The sequence below is a fragment of the Salvia miltiorrhiza genome, chromosome 7 (genome assembly GCF_028751815.1).
Source record: "Salvia miltiorrhiza cultivar Shanhuang (shh) chromosome 7, IMPLAD_Smil_shh, whole genome shotgun sequence".
Taxonomy (NCBI): Eukaryota; Viridiplantae; Streptophyta; class Magnoliopsida; order Lamiales; family Lamiaceae; genus Salvia; species Salvia miltiorrhiza.
This window is the reverse complement of record NC_080393.1, coordinates 6,076,565-6,097,494: the sequence shown is the minus strand read 5'-3', so window position 1 is coordinate 6,097,494 and position 20,930 is coordinate 6,076,565. Positions and strand designations below refer to the sequence as shown.

At 36.4% G+C, this 20,930-nt stretch overlaps 3 protein-coding genes across 3 annotated transcripts; 1 reads left to right on the top strand and 2 right to left on the bottom strand.

The window, feature by feature from the left end:
• Positions 1 to 1,478: 1,478 nt before the first annotated feature.
• Positions 1,479 to 3,036, top strand: LOC130992030 ((S)-8-oxocitronellyl enol synthase CYC2). Its single transcript, XM_057916488.1, has one exon. It carries the CDS (start codon positions 1,751 to 1,753, stop codon positions 2,870 to 2,872), a length of 1,122 nt encoding a protein of 373 aa, XP_057772471.1. The 5' UTR covers positions 1,479 to 1,750; the 3' UTR covers positions 2,873 to 3,036.
• Positions 3,037 to 5,572: 2,536 nt separating this feature from the next.
• LOC130992027 (ABC transporter G family member 31) lies at positions 5,573 to 14,288 on the bottom strand. The gene is made up of 24 exons (XM_057916486.1): positions 13,743 to 14,288; positions 13,422 to 13,542; positions 13,002 to 13,090; positions 12,472 to 12,556; positions 11,896 to 12,058; positions 11,670 to 11,746; positions 11,437 to 11,581; positions 10,998 to 11,299; positions 10,648 to 10,929; positions 10,260 to 10,576; positions 10,018 to 10,178; positions 9,845 to 9,948; positions 9,579 to 9,732; positions 9,270 to 9,323; positions 9,051 to 9,175; positions 8,632 to 8,964; positions 8,265 to 8,555; positions 8,103 to 8,186; positions 7,591 to 7,724; positions 7,252 to 7,479; positions 6,884 to 7,055; positions 6,479 to 6,566; positions 6,215 to 6,381; positions 5,573 to 6,074 (listed from the first exon to the last, which is right to left on the bottom strand). Exons 1-24 carry the CDS (start codon positions 14,075 to 14,077, stop codon positions 5,808 to 5,810), a joined length of 4,278 nt encoding a protein of 1,425 aa, XP_057772469.1. The 5' UTR covers positions 14,078 to 14,288; the 3' UTR covers positions 5,573 to 5,807.
• Positions 14,289 to 15,340: 1,052 nt separating this feature from the next.
• On the bottom strand, positions 15,341 to 20,465 carry LOC130992028 (protein DAMAGED DNA-BINDING 2). Its single transcript, XM_057916487.1, has 11 exons — positions 20,104 to 20,465; positions 19,820 to 19,910; positions 19,585 to 19,712; positions 18,847 to 18,969; positions 18,660 to 18,748; positions 18,442 to 18,562; positions 17,792 to 17,883; positions 17,140 to 17,269; positions 16,259 to 16,507; positions 15,961 to 16,157; positions 15,341 to 15,852 (listed from the first exon to the last, which is right to left on the bottom strand). The coding sequence occupies exons 1-11, from the start codon at positions 20,338 to 20,340 to the stop codon at positions 15,639 to 15,641; spliced, it is 1,671 nt and encodes a 556-aa protein (XP_057772470.1). The 5' UTR covers positions 20,341 to 20,465; the 3' UTR covers positions 15,341 to 15,638.
• Positions 20,466 to 20,930: the final 465 nt, after the last annotated feature.

The following is a 20,930-nucleotide window of genomic DNA, read 5'->3' as shown; positions in this document are numbered from 1 at the left end:
CCTATGTCCCAACTTTTAGTATCCATAATATGAGAGTGACACAAATTTTAATAAAGTGATTGGATGTGTTGTGAGTAGAATAAAGATTTATTTTTTATGTCAATGTTAAAATAATTAAAATGGAGCAAAGATAACACCTGTTTTTATTAAAAATAAAAAAAAAACATTAAAACATGGAACGATCAAAAAAGAATAGTTGAATACTAAAAGTTGAGACGAAAGAATTATACTCTCCGTATGCTTCAGAGCTCTGTTTTCAACTACTATATATTAAGGTTACAAAACCCCACTTTTCATGAAAATAGAGAGAATATTACATTCAACATGGAAACACAGGCCTTGACGAATTGGGCTTCTTATCACCTCAGATCAAGGGCTTTAAAATGTGGGCCTCGTACATCTAGCCCGTCTGCAAAAACATCAATCAAAAACAATTGTTTCACATCAGAAAGAAAGAAAAAAACAAAAAAACTTTACTACTCCAGGGATAACAAAAATTTACTCTCTTCGTCCCACTGTAAGTGTGACCTTTTTTTGGGGCACGAAAATTAAGAAATATGTATTTTGTGTGTAAGTGAAAAGGTGTTTAAAAGAAAAAACTTTTATCCAAAAAGAAAATAGTCTCACTTACAGTGGGACGCCCAAAATAGAAAGAGTCTCAGATACAGTGGGACGGAGGTATTTAGCAACATCATTAAAAAATCGAATAATTGTCACCAAATTATAAAGATATTCTGGTGATAACTATTTAATCTTTTTAGATGTTCCTATGTGCCTACACCACTATATATATATCGTTATTGCTGTCTATTTTATTAAGAGAAATTTGTTAGTACTTTATTTCTCATCATTTCACCATATTTTTCTTTTCAAAATAACTCAACACATCTAACATTTAGGTACAGAATTAGTGGCACTATGTTTTTAGATTAATTAATGGTGCTGGCACTAGATAGATAGGTTTTCTGAAGGGAGTAAAATGTATTGCTGACATGCATTTCACTTACGTAAAATGAAAAAATTGCTAATTAATTTACATAATTGAATTTAGATGTAGTGAATTTAATTGCACACACTTGAAATTTGAAATGAGCTCTTTGCAGGTAATAGACGATACAAAACACCAATTAACAATTAAAAAAATATTCAAGACTCATATTTTTAGGACTAGTGGAATTGAATTAATCAGCTAACATGATCGTCAGGCTGTCCTTATATACTCAGCATGTGGCATTTATATATATACACACATACATATATGTAGAGAGAGAGAGAGAGAGAGGAGTCAAGAAGAGGCAATTGGCATAAAAAAGTGGAGGAAGAATTTGTTGCAACTGAAATGCCAACAAGATGACGGCTAATATTCCACTTTGACGCCGCAAGTAGTTGCTTCCCAGTCGCCAACTTGATTTAACTATTCCACTTAGCTTCCATTCTTTATTAAGTCCACTCACATTTTACTTCATATTTCATTTCGTGATTCGTAATATATAGCTCTACTAAATGTATATCAATTAGTAGTCCTACCCATCTACAACTAGTCTTTTTCCAATTTCTTAAGGCCAAAGCCACAAATCTTTCCTATAAACAAGGAGCTGATTGTTGAATATCTTTATATAATCAAGGCAGTCTACTTACTCCTTTTTGAAGCTGCCATTAATGCTTCATGTTACACAACTAGTATATATAATCACCTTCACTTATTAAGGTAATTAGCTGCATTGAGCCCAAAACAAAAGAAAAAATAATAATGGCTTCCAAAGATGCAAATGTAGCAGCCATCTTTGGGGCGACAGGACTTGTGGGGAAGGAGCTAGCCAGAAGACTGCTTTCGCGTGGCTGGAAGGTGTACGGAGTAGCCCGTCGGCCGGACACCTCGATGGCCACCATCGGCGGTGGTGGCCATCGCAGGTACCACTTCGTGTCGTGTGACCTCCTAGACTCTTGCGAGGCTCGAGACAAGTTGTCTCGAATAAATGACGTGACCCACGTTTTCTGGGTCACGTGGGCTAGCCAGTTCTCACTGGATAGCCCTGAGTGCTACGAGCAGAATAGGGCGATGATGGCTAATGCCCTCATCGCCATCCTCCCAAAGGCGGGGCGCCTTAGGCACGTTTCGCTCCAGACGGGGGCGAAACATTACATCTCACTACAAGGGTTGCTGGGCGGAGAAGTTGGTTGCTACAATGAGGAGTCGCCGAGGGTGAATATAGGCCATAATTTTTATTATGGCCTTGAAGATTTGTTGCAAGAAATGTTGCCATTGTATAAAGTGGCTTGGTCTATTCATAGGCCAGGATTCATCATTGGTAGCTCTAGACGAGCTTACTATAACTTGATGGGTACTATATGTGTTTATGGGACTATATGTAAGTATTTGAACCTTCCATTTGTGTTTGGAGGCACCAAGAGGTGTTGGGAGGAGATGTACATTGACGCCTCCGACGCCCGCCTCGTGGCGGATCAGCACGTCTTCGCTGCTACCCGCCACGAGCAGGCCGTGGAGGGCCGAGCTTATAATGCAATAAACGGTGAATATTTTACTTGGAAGGAAATCTGGCCCTCTATCGGGGCCAAGCTAGGGATAGAAATGCCCGAAAAATGCACATTTTCGGGTGATTTCGTGTATTCCCTAGCTATGGAGGGTAAGGAGGGAGTTTGGAATGAAATTGTTGCAAAAGAGGGGCTTGTGGACACTGAGATGAATGATTTGGCAAACTGGGATTTCTTGGATCAGATGTTTCGATGCCCATTCAAGATGTTGTGCAGCCGCAGCAAGATTGATTTGATTGGATTCAAAAGCAGGTATCATGTTTTGGATTCGATGGTTTATTGGATTGATATGATGAGGGATGATAAAATAATCCCATGATAGATCAATGAGTCAATCAAATTAGCTAGAGGTGTCACGACTGATTCCACATAGATTTGTGCTACACCACTAATTTGATTTGGGCTTCTTGACATTTGTTATAAATGATAGGGCATAAACATGTATATTTATATGGGATTTAAATAGTATGTGTTGTATCTGCCTGTTTTTAATGTTTATATTTTAGTAATGAACGAGAAATATATATATAAACTAAAATAAAATTCTTATTCAATTAACCATGAACCAATCATTTGTAATATGTGAAAATGATTATAAAGTAGTCCTGTATACGTAAAAAATCATTATCATCAAAAGAATCATCATGCACAAAAATACATTATTACTTTTAATTAAAAATAATTCTAATCATTCATCAATCGAAATATATGAATTAAATTAATTCCTAATTAACAAGGACGAGTATACATATATTTTTTAATATATAAATAGATTTTTGAACTTCCAAGTTTTTTATTGGTTAATTTATATCCTCAAATATTCGTTTCAGTTAGATTTTAAAACTTTGGTATTTGGTTATTTGGAAAATCGTAAGTACGTCTTCGGGGTATAATAATACATATATTACAAAATTTGAGGATCATGGGAATAAGATTAAGAGGTATGAAAAGTGAATGTATATATAAGTGTCTATTGATCTACAAATCCATCCAATGAATCAGAACGTATAGTTAATGTGCCACATAAACTAGCATGTAACAATGGCATATACTCTAATACTCATCAGAAATTCCATACACATATGTATGAATATACATAATATACTATAAAGTTTGTATGATCAAACTGCCTCCGAAATCAAAATTCACGAGAAATTTAATTTATCTACATTAAAATTCATATTCGAATATGATCGGGTACCCTACCCGAAAAAATCGGGTACTCGGTCCCGATTAAGGTGGAAAACCGATACCCGGTCCCGAACCCGAAAAAAAATCGGGTACCCTAATACCCGACTCGGGTACCCGAGTCGGGTATTCGGGTACCCTAAATTACCCGGTCAAAATTGCATGTTTCAGGTCAAACTGTGAAAATCGGGTATTTCGGGTATTAGGGTACCCGATTTTCCTTAATCGGGTATTAGGGTACCCTAATACCCGATTTTTTTAAAAAAAATTTGAAAATGTAACCCTAATTAAATAATTTAATATATATTTAATAAAAAATCGGATATTTCGGGTATACCCGATACCCGATTTTTCCCCACCCTAAATACCCGATCCCGAACCCGGTCCCTAATTTTTCGGGTATAGGGTACCCGATACCCGATTTTTTCAGGTCGGGTAATCGGGTACCCTATACCCGAACCCTATCTTCCCACCCCTATACGAGACTGAGGCTCGTTGATGTAAGTTTAGACTAAAGCCTCGTGCTTTGGGATGGTGGTTCCCATTTTTCGCTAATCTTGTCTAGGTAGTCAATTACGATTAATTAATTATAATTGTTAATAGTACCAACAGAAGTATCGAGACATGTAATCCCGCAACAAAATCATTAAAAAAAATTGACCCAATAATTACATTTTCTAGCAGCATATAGATACGTTTACTAATGGCAGAAACATGTATTTGGTGTTGGTCTGTACTTTATTAATTATATATATATATTATTCCTAGCATAGAAATTGAATTTAGATAGGGTATCATTTGTGCACTTTAAATAGGAGATTAGACTATATCGCTTTTGTTTACTCTCATTTATTTTCCTGTGCAAGCGAAAATTGGGAAACCCACTGTAAACGAGTAAAATGCACGTAAAAGTCACTAGGCGGATTAGTATAAAAGTCGAGGTTGATAAGTGATAACAATAGTGGTAATTAGCAACAAAATTTTCGGATATCAAACAAAAGACATAATTAGATATGTGACGTTTACTTTATATGATTGATAAAATGCATGATTGAATATTTTTATTCTTAAGATTATGATTTTTTCAATCGCACACTTTCAATATAAATCAAGCAAAACCAACTCAAACGATAGAAATAATCAAGGTTCTTGGGGTATCCCAAAATTCTAATTCATTTAAATAAATAAGAGATTAACTCCACTATTTTTATTTATCAAGACTCAAAAGTAAATACCTCATTAGATTATACCAATGCTTTCTCTATGATCATGTTGCGTTGTGCACGATCCATGATCTTCACATTAATCAACTACTATTAGAATTGAATAATTGTAAAAAAAATATCACTATAGTATAGAAGAATTATTGTTGGAAAATTTGAAAAACTATTATTTTCCTGGTTAGTATAGATTTTTAATATAGAAAGATAGAAATCAATAGGTTTTTAGTATATATCTATATATATATAATGAATTAATTTATTCTTTGTAATTTTTTTTGAATCTAATTCTTCTTTTATCAGATATACATTATTTTACACAATTGTCCTTAAAATTAAATATATAATAGAGATATAATAGGCTGTCTATATTTTATAAACATGTCACTTTTTATAGTAGTATTTATATAGATAAGTTATAGATTACAAAAGAATTCGTAATTATTTAATTCTACACCCTCTTAAAACCTACACAATCATGTAGCATGTTATATATTTAAAAACATATTCTTCACACAACCAAACATCACAATTATCCACACACACTAACACTAAAAAAAACCAATAAAAAATAATAATAAGTTTATCACATAAGTGCAGTGCTATAATGATAATGGAACAAGAGGTTGGCATTTCATCTGATCTTCTTATAGTGATACTAACCTCTAGCATTTCAATTTCGCTCACAAGCATATCAAAGGTTATATATTTGACAAAATCAGACATAGAGAGACAATATTGCATATTTGTATGAGCAGTAGTAAAGGAGCTAGCAGTAGTTCACCAGTTTTGATGAAGGGATCCCTGTAATATATAGTAGTAGAGTCAGCAGCAGCCACCCTTGAATCATCTTCTCTGGAAGTTGAGAACTTTAACAGAAATGGCGAAAACTCCGAAAAATAGGAGGCTGAATGCAACAAGCACAGCAACTGATACTCCAAGCATCCCTGAATCATAACCATAATGCACATTGATGAAGTCTTTCACACTGCCTTCAAAATCCTGCCCTCTGATTGTTGTCTCTACGTCGCCTAGTTGGGATGTGATTATGCCACGTAACGTCCACGCTATAGGGCAGATGTAGTAGAACCATATCCACCACCCAGGAATGTTCTGACATCAATAATATTAGGAGAGAGAGAGCTTAAATGAAGTGATTTTTGCATGCTACTGGAGCTGTGTATTTGCTAATATGGCATGAATGGAAATGTATCGTCAATCTAATCTATCATATAAGGTAAACGTCCCCTTACTGGTTTTGGGACGAGGAAGCCGGAGAGGAGATTCCACAGTGAGTAAAACAAGGAGGCGACGACTGAAGCAAAGCTCTGGTTGGGAGTAAGTCCAACAACCATCATACCGTAGAAGGTGAAGTATGTGAAGGTTAGGAACATGAAAAGGAGGTACATGAAAAATTTGCCTGCGCCACATGAATATAAGTATTGGAAGAATACCAGTTTTTTTTCTTTTTTTTTTCCTAGTATTACAGACAGAAGTATATAGAAAAGGTTTTTTACCTGCTGTCCTCTCGAAGTTTATCATGAAGTATGTAATGATTCCATAGACTATAGTTTGTGCTAGAATGTATGGAATCTCCACAATGCCCTGCATTTGAGATAGATTGTAAGTACAAATTACCATAAACTTAACATAATTGGAAAAGTTTTTTTTTTTCACATTATTCTCACAGTATACCTAAGAAAGCTAGTTTAACATATTCCTAATCAATGTCCCCCTACAAAGTTACGAGGGTGATCGAATTCTATCATTTTGAATGTGATTCTACACCTGAAATTTGGCCAAAAGTAGTCCCTCAAAGTTTTATCTACTGATAAAAGATTTCCTAAACATGATAATTTATTGAGAAGCTGAATCGCATTATTGCCGAGTAAAACTAGGTATGACTTATGAGAGAATTGAACCTGGGCAAATGCGAAAGGAAATGGAGAGTACATTCCAGCAGCTCTCTCTCTGTAAAAAACTGTCCTCTCAATAGAGACTACTGGTTGTACGGAAGATGAATTGTTAATCCCAAGAAACATAACAGAAGCATAAAGAGCGCCCATCACAACCATCAAGTTTTGACTTGAGTCTCTGCAAAACATTTACAGAACTATTAGAATAGAATGGAGTCTTGTACGATTTCTATGATTCTTAGACTGACCTAGCACATAGTAAAAGAGATGGACACCCTCTTTGCTCTTATGCCTAGGAAATAAGCATGCATGCGATTCTTTAACATTTTTCACATTGATTAACAGTCTGCCGCACTGCATTTCACTATGTTCACCTTTTTGAACCGACATCCCAGAATACAGTGCCGATAATAATAGCACTTAGTGTTGTAAAGAACATTCGCACTGCATTATATGCAGGACTCCTCCAGTAGACAAGGTTTTGCTTCGAGAGGCATATTCTGAATTGAGAAAATACGTCTTTGGAATATGTTGAATTAAATTTCAGAGGTTCCGAGTTTTCAGGTGGAAGACTGAGACTCTGGATCGAAGCTTCAACATCCCTATATCAAAAGTCATGAGAACTTTTGTTAAATCCAGAGAGTTGAAACAAAAATTGAAGCTAATGGAAAGCATAAATGTGGCACGACAATATATCCAGAGAAAAACACTACCGATACTGCTGTGAGTTTTGATAAATGACAGCAAAGTCTTGATGAATCCTCTCTTCAACAGTAGGTGAGCTTATCTCAAGCATCCAAGTTGCCGGGTTGCAACCATCAGGTATCGAAGGAACTCCACTTATTCCCTGAGAAGTAAAAGAAAGAAGTTATAACGATGCACAATACCAACAGAAAAATGAATTAGGAAGTTTCTATAATAAGACTCCAGTTCATGATGGATACAATCTATCCATTTGTTAAAATCTATGATTTTTCTGTTGATTTATTAGTTTGATGCTAGGCTTGCCCGGTTACACGGAACGCATATCCTGTCTTAAAAGTTCCGTGCAAATGATAAGACTGCTGTAACTGAAATACTAGCTAGGATGAATTTCCAAAAATGGAGCCACCACTATCAGAAAACAGAATCCTTAGGATACAATTGGCTCTCAGAAATACTTGGCAGACACAAAAAGAAATACTCAAGATCAAGTTCTCATGATAATAGACAAAGTTTTTTTTACCTGAAAATAGTTTATCATGGTTTGTGATTTCTCACCAAGCTTGCCACCGTATATCATTCTCCCCCCTCGCTTCATAAGAAGCAGCTGCAGTATTCATTACCATCAGTCAGTTTAGCATGTGATAAAGTGAGTTTAGATTTATTAATTACTTGAACTAGAAACCTCATCGAATGCTTCAAATATCTCAATACTCGGTTGATGTATCGTGCAAACCACAGTTCTCCCAGTATCAACAGTATTTCGAACTGTCCGCATGACAATAGCTGCTGCTCTTGCATCAAGGCCAGATGTAGGTTCGTCCATAAAGATTATCGACGGATTAGAAACAAGCTCCACTGCAATTGTCAGACGTTTTCTTTGTTCCGTGGATAAACCTGTACTCCCCGGCAATCCTACCAAAGCATGCCTTAGGGAGTCCAGCTCCACTAACTGCATTACCTCTTCAACAAAATCCTGAAAGAAGACTTACATTACAATATAAAAAAAGAAAGGGGATAAAAATGTACAAGAATCTTAAGCAGCATCTCACTTCTCTTTGTCTTTTATTCACTTCCTTTGGAAGCCGAAGAACTGAAGAAAACCATAGAGACTCCATAACTGTGACCTGAGGTGAATGTATATCGCTTTGTTCAACATATCCTGATATTCTGGCAAAAGTGCTTTGTTCCTTGAGGTAACCAGAGATTCTAACATCTCCTTCTATATACCCGCCAGTCTTCCTACCAGCAAGAACATCCATTAACGTTGTCTTCCCTGCTCCACTTGATCCCATTAATGCTGCCAGAACTCCAGGTGAGAATACTCCACTGACATTCGACAAGAGTTGCAATCTTGTCTCCGTTACACCTTGTGAACTCATCTCCTAGAAACTCAGATGCAAATTTAGTTTAATCATGATTTGCAAGTAGAAGTGTAGTGGCTATTGGATGAGGTTTCTTAAAGAAGTACCTTGGGCATATCAACAAAGTAGTTGACATTATGGAACGTTAAGGTTAATGGTTTAAATGGTAGAATCATTCCTTTCTTTTCTATTCCATCAATGCCTGATGTCGTATTAGGTCTGCCCTTTTCAGCTTGACATACCAAAAGACAGTTTTAATGATAAGTTAGCACACTTTTTAAGGTTAATGCATAGCTTAGTAGATCAAATGAGCTTTACTAATGTACCACGGGTAGATGAATGTTCTTCCGGGGGGATAATTGTCTGTGATTTTTGAATAGCTGTAAGAACCAAGAAGAGATGTTAAATTCAAATGGCTGAACTTTTGTTTCAAAAACATGTATGAGAAAAAGATGGACTCTGTCTAGATCTCTCTTTCAATTGGACCAACTCTCCTGAAAGTTAGCCAATGATGTGCCTTGAGGAAATCATAGATGCAACTCTGCATATTTTTTGACAACTCAAACTTAGTTTACTTGTCCTACACTTGCCTAGTTTAGAACCTCAATGGATATCAGAAGTGTCGGGTAACTTACGATTGAGAAAGGAAAGTGCTGCTGTCACTGTAATGTTGAAAAACAAAGTATATCCTAGTAAAGCAGCTACTCCAAGCCAATACCAATAACCATTACTGGGTAAACTATGAATCTGCAGAATCATATTTCCAAGAGTGGTGTTTCCAGCTGACCTCTGTGATATCAAGTTCAATAAATACAAACAAAAGAATTATCATCAAGCAAGAAAAATTAACATCATTATCTATTTGGACTCTGCCACTGATCAAATCATTGCAAGATCTTACCTCCATCCATCTTTTAGCAATAAACTCGTTAACTGAAATTGCTTGCTGCCCGTAGGACAGTGGAGACACCCAGAATGCCCACAACCACCATGGTTTAATCATCCCTGAGATAGAAGGACGTTACCAAGTATAAAACAACCAGGTAAATGTTTATGATGACAAACAATGCTTACCCTTTGGTAGAATAAATCCACCTAACAAAAAGAATATCAATAATGCAGCTGACCCAAAAGTATTAGCAATGATGATATCTCTTGCCAGCACAGCCATTGTCCTGAAGAGTCCCAATGCCATTTGGTGCACAGAAAAGAGTACAAACATATAACGCAAAAACCTGAAACAAATAAGATGACACGATGAGCTTTGGAAATTGAATTTATAGTCATATGAAATACAAAAAGTCTACATGACAAACCTTCCAGCTTCAGGAGTAAATCCTACAGCATAATATACTATGCAAGACCATACTGTAGCTTCAATCACAGAGTAAGGCAGGCGAAGTATGAAGCTCGGTAGAGACCATGCCCATGCAGGATGGAAAAGATTATCTCTCTGCTTGTAGAACACTGGAAGTCTAAAAATCATAAGTGGCAGCTCAGAAAATCCATTGAACATTATATGCACTAGGCCGAAGAATAGGCATGAAAGATAAAGCTCGCCATTTTTCACGTCAGTAGGATGTAGTCTCGTTCGAAGAAACATTGTACATGTCACGAGTCCTACAAAAGCAACCTGTAAAGATTCGTTAAATAAATTACCAATCCAGAAATCAGAAAACTTGAAGAAAACTAATTAAGAAATACCTGGCATGTTCTGAAGATGTATAGGGCACGATGTCTGTTTATCAGAAGTAACTCTCTGAAAAAACATGCTTTAAAGAGCTCCATTCTTGGTACGGCATACTTTGCTTTGGGCAGAGTTGAAGGGTGATTTTTAGATATGTCATATGGATGGGAGAGGAAAGACGCCACGTTTTGGCCATATTTCGAATTCCTAAACTCTTCAGCAATTTTTGAAACCGGAATAAACTCATATGGTTTAGAACGATCACCCCAGTACTGGGCCTGATCCTTTGTTGATGTTACCTGGATAAATATGGTAAACGTGAAATCTCTATAAAAATCAGTTACCAGAGACAATCGGAAGAGTTTACCTCTTGCAAAAAATCAGCAATACTCTTACGAGGAGGTAACAGAAAACCAAGTGACTGAAAAAAGTCTATAACTTCTTCACGTGGTCCCTGATATACAAGGTATCCTTCAGAGAGTAGTATGAGATCATCAAAAAGCTCGAAAGTCTCTGGCGCTGGCTGAAGAAGAGCCATCAGTACTGTTCCTTCCATAAAATGAACAAAATTCCTTGTACATTTGACAATTTGGAATGTTGTAGAGCTATCTAGTCCTGTTGATATTTCATCCATAAAAAGTGTTTTCCGTGGCCCAACCACCATCTCTCCTGTGTAAAGCAGGCAGAGATTAATGTATTGATGAGAATGGGAAATGCAAGCTTGATTCATTGTTGTTGAGATATGGTTTGTTTTGGCTATAACAATATCTCTCAACATACTGTCATGCACATGAGAGAGATCTCACCGGTCGTAACTCTCTTTTTTTGTCCACCAGAAACACCCCTGAGCATGTCATTACCAACAAGAATATCCGAACATACATCTAAGCCAAGAATTTTGAGGATGTAATCAGTTGACACACTGTGTTTTTCACCACCAAGGGATGATGCCTGAGTAATTTGTTAATCAGCTATCTTAAAGAATAAATAACATGGGAGAGAGTAACAGTTTCTACTATCGAGCATTTTGAAAAGTCACCTTCATATAAGCATCTATCTCTGGGCGGGGACGAATATTTTTTTCCTCCTCGAGCAGCGTGAGATCCTTCATATATCCTGTCGAGCAATGGAATTTAGAAATGTACGAATGGAACATTCTAACCAATTCCACTCAATCCCACTTGATGAAAAGTCTAGATGTTCAGCGTAGACATGGAAAAAGAAAATTGCACTAGAAAAAGTTGAAAAAACTAACTGAATCACACCTGAAAAACCTTCACTTGAACCTTGGCAACTAGCAGCAAAGTCTAGTGTTTCTCTTACAGTTAGTTCCGCAATGTGACTATCTGTCTGGCTTATATAAGCGGAAGCCCTTTGAACAAAGAAATCATCGAACTTATGACCATTGTATGTGATAGTGCCACTTTTCTGTAACCAAAAGACTTGCTTCAAAATTCTTATACAAGTTCAATTTTCTATTCAAAAGAAAATACAAAAAGAATCTAAATAAAGTGTTATAGGTGAATCCCTTCAATGGCTTTCAGATACAATTACAGAGTATATTAAGTTAGGCAAGGCAGTCGTATAGTCGTGTCTAGGAGGAAAAAAGCAGGATGTGTATACTTTGAGGCATTGTCACATCAGTTTTATCTAGGCTCTCATGAGTTCTATTATTCCACAATTGAAAATAACTTAATTGAAAGCTTTACTAAGACAAATACATGAACGACTACACATGCAACAACACAAGTAGAGTATATTTGTGCCTAACCGCCACTTTTGTTGAGTCCGGCTGCTTTCATGAGACTAGTTAAAAGATAAATACACCGGCTTATACTTACCTTAAGGCCACCCTGAAGTTTCCCAGCTAGAGCCATAAGTAAGGTAGATTTTCCAGAACCTGGAGGGCCCAAAAGCAGTGTCATCCTAAAAAAAAGACAAGAAGCATAAGCAGCTGTTAATGCTATATACCAAAAAGTATACATTGCCAATTTCCTATTTTACTAGGTTGCGCCGATATATTATAGTCATGTTTTTGTTTTTTGTTTATAATTAATAAAAACTCATATAAAATATAGCCTGAAATGTAAGCATACACATTGCATTCCTCCAATCAAGTGAACCCTACATCAAGTCATCACTGAGGTGAAAAAACATAGGGCAGGCTGAATTTTCATACATCTGATGGAGAAAAAGACATTTAAAACATCTTTTACAATGAAACTCATAAATCCCTTTTCAATAAATAGACAATATAATGAAATAACAAATGAGATACACGGATATTATTTTTCAGAGTAAAATTTGAAGTAGATCTATTCTCTCATAGATTAAAATGGCCAAATTGTGCAAGAGAACTGGTAATGCTCACCTTCCTGGTTGTATAACACCGCTGATGTTCTTCAGGATGGTAAGTTTATGTCTCTCTGGTTTGCATATTCGCAGTTTAGTGAGTAGATGCTGCACTAAACAAAAATGTCACTGAATTGTAGAAGATATTTCATCTTGTATTCCAATACTAAGTACATACCACAAAAAAATTGATGACATTATTCCATACATATCACTAATGGAACATAGCTTCTCGTGTAATGTTTTACTATTATTTAAACATTCCATCCATAACAATGCAAACACAAGCATACACATGTACAAGTTGGATAGATGTTCTTCTGCGAGCAAAATGCAAACAACTCCACACAGAGAGAGTTCAATGAAAAATTCAAATCGTAAATATTTCACTAAATATAACAATTAGACGAAGAAGACCGAATTGATTGAAATTTCTAACCTCAAGCTTATCGCGAGTATAATTCACCAAAGTAGGAAGGGCTCTGGAACCTATTTGTACATTGGCAGAGATCTGTAGGTTCTCAAATCGGACTTCAATTTTCGGAATTTCCAAACCGACTCTAAATTAAAAAAGTAAGTTGAATCAAATAGCATCTAAAAAAAAAATGAATCAAATAGAATAAATTAAGCACCCATCACAAAGAGTAAGTTGATTACTTTTCTCAGTCACAAGCTCACAGCAGTTCATCAAAAACTAAAAACCAATCAAATCACTACGTAATTAATTTTGTGCATGTCGATGTTGTAGATAATTCGTCACCTATCGAGGCGCTCTTTGATGCCATAAAGTAGTTTGAAATTGTCCTGATCGGTGGTGTCGAGCGCTCTCCTAACAAGAAGTTCGCGATTGGACCGATCGAGCTTCCGAACATCGAAGGTGTCGGTGCTCTCTCCGACGCCGTCGGGCTCCTCCGGTGTCCGCGTCAGTGAAGCTAAACTCGAACGTCTCTGTGACGGAAGCCGCTCGATCGCCGCCCGTCGCAGCTCCGCCTCGTCCCCGGCCACCGACTCAGCATTAGATGGCCGAGGAAACGAGCTGTCCGCCTCAAACTCGATATCGAGCTCGAAATACTCGCTTCCATTCGACGCCGCCATTCTCGAATCAAAGCATTCGTAATTAAGCTGAGAATTATTGTAGATTACAATACGATGTATACACGCGTATATATCATGAGTTGAAGAAGAGTTCAGAACGCATGAAGCTAGCGATGATCGAGAAGTGAATTGGTTGTTCGGTCGATCCGGAAAATCTTCTGCATCACGACGACTGAATTACGCAGATCTTGTGAGTGTGAAAGTGCATGTGTGGGTGTGTGAGTTTATATCCATTATTTTAAAAACATTTTTTATAAAAATGAGATTTATTATAATACTATGAATTATATTTAATTTTTATAGCAAAAAATTAATTTTTTAAAAAAGTATATACCATGACTTTGAATTTATCAACCTATTATTAGCTAATAAAAGTGAAATTAATGATAAAAAATAATTATATACTCTAAATTGATGGAATAAATCCTAATTAATAATCACAAAATTAAACTAAAGCATACAAAGTTGAAATTGAAGAAAAAATATATAAAAAAATAAATAAAATTAAAAATAGGATACAAAGTGAGATATAAAGTGTGGTACATTGAATCTCAACTGATTTTTTACAACGTTACTAGGAAAGGACGGAGAAAAGTTACACGTAGACATAGGTGTAGAAGGCTAACAGACCGCGAATTTTGAAATGATGAGAAGACTCAATTGTCCTCTTCGCCTGGTGATATACACATTTATTGATGTTTTTTTTTTTTGAGAATAGTTAAATTATTAAAATACACTCTGGCGATCCGGCGAGCCACGTCAGTTTTTCGGCGCCGGAAAATGGACACGGGGTATAAGTGATACAAACTTAATAGTTGAAGGTTAAAAAAATTATTTTCAATAGTTCAGGGTATAATTGATAGTGCGGAAATAGTTTGAGGTTTAAAGTGATATTTACCCTTTAATAAACTTGAGACCGCCACTAATATTTGTATGACCCGCTCTAACAGGCCATCCCGACCCGACCCAACTCAAATTTTGGATGGGTTGGGTTCACGAAAAGTTAATTTTTTGAGCAAGCATGGCACTACACGAACCGACCCAATTAAACTTCATTTAATTTTCTCCTTCAGTATTCTCCTTTCACCCGCTTTCAAATTGAAAATGTGATTTTAAAAGTAGAGCACAAAGTATCAAATTACTCCAACTCCAACCATTTCACATAAGAAAGACTAAAACTAAAGTATTACTCTATCTGCCCCATAAAAATATATCACTTAAAGAACAACATAAGTTCTAATAAAGTGAGATAACGTAATCATATTTTAAAATAGACATGATATTTTCTTACAGAACAAACGAAAATAAAAAAGTTTTATATGCATGATATAAGTAGAAACACAAATATTACTAGAACTGTTAAACATGGCGCAACTGGGTTTTTAGAGGGACTTGGACAATGTTTTTATAGGCGCAAAAATATGAGCTCGATGCATCAGACCTGCCAATTTCTCACATTAACCGGGCTGGTCCTGTCCATTTAACTCCTCTAATCACTACGTTACCCTATTTTGTACACAAAATATTTGTATTGCCACTTCCCCCAGACCCTACCCAAAAATCAACATTTCCTCTTACCACCATGTAACTTATATTTTACGTGAATTTTCTTGCTCTTCGAGCTCTTGGAGTCGAACATATCGTCATCTCCACTGTCATCATCGAGCTTCCCTTTCCGTGATTTTTCACCCTTTCCGCATAAAATGATCCGACGATTAACATCCCATCCACGCTCTTGCTCAGCATTTTCTTGTGGCTTCCAGATGAAGATGGACCTGGCGCGACCAAAATCAGAATGCAGCATGATCAGCCAAGGAGCAGAGACGAAACAAATGATACTGGGCATAGAAGTACTGTAGCAAAGATGGAACAGACATACAAACCTGGAACTACCAGATGCCAAGACATCGTCGCGTGGATGTAGCTTATTTACAGGAGTGATTGTCGTTATATTAGGATCCATCACCTCAGCGACTAACTGACCATTAGTGATGTCTATGAAATCTATGGGATGTAAGGCTACTCCATTGAAGTTTTCACTTATGTAACGCCCAACAACAACGAGGGACTCTGAGAAATCCTGTGTAAAAGAACAGTTTTCGCATTTGATCATATATAATTGGATTACACGATAGTCAGGGAATATTTAGACTATCAAGCTGTAGGGAATGTATTTGTCACCTTTGGATCCCATTCAGCTCGGAACGGAGTCAAGTGTCGGTTGAAATCTTGACTGTGCACAATCTCTCGGCTTGGAGAGTCCAAATCTCCGAAGATGGAATCCCATACACGAATCCTGTTGTCCTGTGACGTGGTAAGTATTTTGCTACCACTTTGCGGGGAAAAATAGGCTGAATTCACAACACGCTTGTGTTGAAGATTATAAATAGAAGAACCATCTTCAAGTCGTCGAATGTCCCATATGCGAGCCTGAAGTAAATATAGACTATGTAAGAGTCCACATGAAGAAATTAGATATAGTAATATTAGGGTTAATGGTAGTTTTCACCCACTTTCAAAACCAGAAGACAAAAATATCCACTATAAAAGACAATTATAAAAACTACCTATTTTAGTGTGAAATGACAAAGTTGCCCTTACTTAATATATTCGAAGACTCATCTCGCTGTTGTTCTATATTACTTGAATCACAAACTTTACTCGATATGCTCAATCAGTGCAAGTCAAGCACGAGTATTCATGGTAACAGCACTAATCCTCAATCATTACAAGTCGAACAATAGAGCATCAATAGTCGAGCATTAATGGAAAATGTGCTCATGCTCGACATAAGTGAAAAAAAGTCTGAATATGTATAGTTTATATATTTTGTAAAAAGTGAGTATTTTTTAATTATGTTTTGTCTTTCAAAATAGGTAGATACCATTTTCACCCTACTTAAAAAGGATATTGCACGGACATTTTGTACAAAAAAAATGACATTAACATCAAATCAAGCAAATGTAGTCATCACTCGTCAAGGAGGAAAATCGGTCTATTTGTTTGTCATAGAAATACAAAGAGTGGATAAAACAAACAAAAACTTTGCTAGAGAAGCTTACGAAGTGATCGTTGCCACAACTTAAAAGGAGATCTGGTTGGAGAGGATGACAGTGTAAACCAGTAACTTTGCTTTTTTTCTTGTGAATCAATATAGGCTTTCCTGTCACTTTGTTAGAGCGCGCATCAATCCTGTATATGCATTTAAAACAGTAAATCCACAGTAATTCATAACTTGCCAAAGAAATATTGCACACATTCATGCATTCTATCAAATTGTCCATTGATCCTGTATATGCATTTAAAACAGTAAATCCACAGTAATTCGCAACTTGCCAAAGAAATATTACACACATTCATGCGAATTATCAAATCGTCCATGGTTTTGGGCATGCTTATGGCTGGGGTAGGACAGCTGGATGATGTTACATATATATCAAAATGAAAAGTTTGCAGATAAAGCTAAAATCAAACAACAGATAACTTAAAAAAGATAAGAAAAAGATGGCATGTTTATGACCGTATTAAGAAACTTTAATATTCACCAGCAAGAATGAAACTATATGTGAGAATGTTGCAATAGAACTATAGAAGTGATGCTAGTTACAATGTAACATTGGGAGTGAGTTAGCATATTTTTTCTTTTCTCATTTTTTTAGCCAAAAATTTCACAAAATACATCCGCAAAGAGCTCAATGTACAGGAAATACGCACATATAGAGAAGCCCAAAATTATCTGCAGCAAGCAAAATTCCTTTGTCAGAGTTCATATCAAGACCATAGAGCATCCTCCAACTGCTAGGTCCCTAAAGGAAAATCACAACAACCAATTTAATTAGATCCCATAAGCATGTCATGTATATAATGACAGTAGCCAAAGAACTAAACCTCACGAATCAATAAAGCAAAGAGCAACACAAGAATCATCACTTTAGCTAGTTTCTTTTCTTGTATAGGTTTCTGGTGTAAAATTGGTGTTTATCTTCTTTAAAAACATTTCCAGCTGTTGGACAGCATTCTCTGTATAAAATATTAAAATATAAAGGCCCCAGAGCAATCAAAATTGCCTTCAGCTGAGATAGGAGGTAAGTTGAATATGAAGTTAAAACCAATTCTAGATGGCACAGATGTGGACAACATACTGAAATCACTAACCATTTAAATACAACCAAACCTTTGTAACTCAAAGAAGGAGAAACTTGACACCAATAGGGGTAGCAAGGAGGATAATTAGGATGAGATGAATGTAGGCGAACTAGAAAGACCATCAGTAAAGATGACAAGGGAGTTATATACAAGATAACATTTTAACACCAGACACTAGATGTCAATTTTATTTGTTTTAACACACGATCTGGAGATACCTGCCACCCACTAGGATTGAGGTTGACCAATGACAACGAAATTCCAGTTTCTAAATCAGTGCTGCTGACTGTTCCATCTGAAGAGGCACCATAAACTGTTCCATCATTTAACGGATTAAACCTGTACAATGTGATAGTCAACCATCTAGTCATGATATTGTTCATGCACAAATGTCATTGGCCAATTACGAAAATCAAATGAAACCAGCATAACTCACTTCATGTTATTCAATATGCAGCTATGTATGTTTCCATATACTATCCTCTCGTGCACCTTCCCATAATCCCAAACTCCAAGCTGTCCTTTCTATACCACAACCACAGAAAGAATAACTATATTACTCAGTTATTCAAATAAATGTACTTAAAATTGAGAGCCATAGAGTTGAGAGAAGAAGGGCTAACCTTGTCACCAGATATAAGAACGTTGTTTTTTGACGGGTGGAACTCCAAACATGTAACACGCCTGCTATGATATCTAATTACTGCACAGTTCACTTTATTTGGAATCACAAATGCTGGCTTCATCTGTTCAGAGCAAAGTAATAAATAATATTTGAGAACATGCAAGCCATAAATTGTCATGTGAAACAACCTTCATAATTAGAAGAGAGCAACCAAACACATTAGGTGCTTCAAATGAATAGTACTATGAGAAAAACTAAATAGTACTATATCACACAAATTTCTAGGCTCTACTAGACCTACAAAACATATGAAAAATATGTGATCTTAGATTTCTATATGTTTCACAAGAATTCTCTCATAAATTCTTGCATGCAATAAGAAAATGCCTTGGGACCATCCACGCGTCTACCACAAACCAGCCAATAAGATCCAGCTAGACCGGTCATAATAACAATTCTACTATTTCACAATACAAAGATGAGTACAATCGAACCATGGTGTAAACTATCACCAACAACACCCTTGTACATTCAAAACTCAAAAGTCCAACCAAATCGGAAACTTTCAAACCTCCAGACATTGATAACAAAACAACAAGTAATGGATGTTCAAACCTCAAGATATTGTTAAGAATCTATATAACAATGTAGCCCTAGCGATAAATCAGAAGAAGAAATAATGGTCACAAAGACAAGCCAATTCTAAATATTCAAAGAACATGCTGAGAGACATTACCGCAGGCACACGACACCTAAGTTGGCGCTCGAAAAGATACTTCAACGAACTATGAGAGGTCTTCAAGGGTGCAGGCGAAACCCCAAACTCAGTAGCCACTCTGTGCGGGCATGTCATCGTGGTATGCCCTTCAATTCAAAAACCAATGGGGAGAATGCCCCTTATTTTATCTCATGGCACCATGGTATGAAAACGAAAACAATTTCAAAACAGCAAACACACCAACATCAATTACCAGGCATTTTGCAAAGGAAACATGGCTTCATAGGGCAGTCAATGTAAGTGGCGCCCTGAAACCCGGCTACATGACCCGGCTTCTTACACACCTAAACAATAACACAACAAACAATTTCTCATACATTTCGCAGACACACACAGCGAAAAACCAAATACTGCACACACATACACACATATCCAATAACCGCATGTTCCACTATCCATAAACACAATCACGCACAAACACACGTTGTATACATTCTAAACCGCACATTCCATCAGGAGGGAAAAAAAACGATTTACTTTGCAGACTCTCTTGAGAGTGATGAGGTCTTTTTTCCTCTTCGTCGACGTCGACGCCTCATCCTTCTCCTCTACTTGATCTTCATCCGACCCCTCTCCGGCGTGGTTCTGGACTTCATCGTCAACATCTTCTTCGTCTTCGTCTTGTTCTAGCTCTTCTTCTGAACTTTCTTCGGTGTCGGAGTCTCTCTCAATCACGATTTTCGGGAACGAAGAGCCCCTCGTCTGCGGCGCCATTTTCAAAACTCTCAGTGAAATTACAGAATGTGGAAGAAAAATAAAGAACAAACAAAGGGCGAAGTTTTAATGAATTTATAACTCTTTAATTGACCGACTTTGGAGACAAAAAGGCACTTTTTTTTTGTTGTTAGAACCACAAAAAAATGCACTTTCAGGCTGTAGTTACGTATATATCCTTAGATAACTTTGGATGTCCTTGCGATTTCATTTAGTATTAAATAATTAAAGTGATAATTTATTATAAATCTTATTCCGTTGATCGAGAGAAAAAAAAAAAGTATAGTACGTAGAATAATAAATTATTCAATGTTTTTTTACCGAAGCATGTGAAAGCCGAGGGTATTATTGGTATTTTGGTTATGTGACATGGCGGGACTTACGTGGCAGTTTCTTAACCGATCGCTGGTCGTTGTCCCTCGCGGTTCATGTTTGAAGTGATTACTATATTTTAATTTTGCTTCACCATTATTTTACTCTCTCCGTCTCACTTCAATAGGATCATTTTTTTTTTTTGAAATGTCTCATTCTAATAGACTTATTTTTTTTGGGTAAAAAAATTATGCTTAATTAGAGAGAACCACATCACT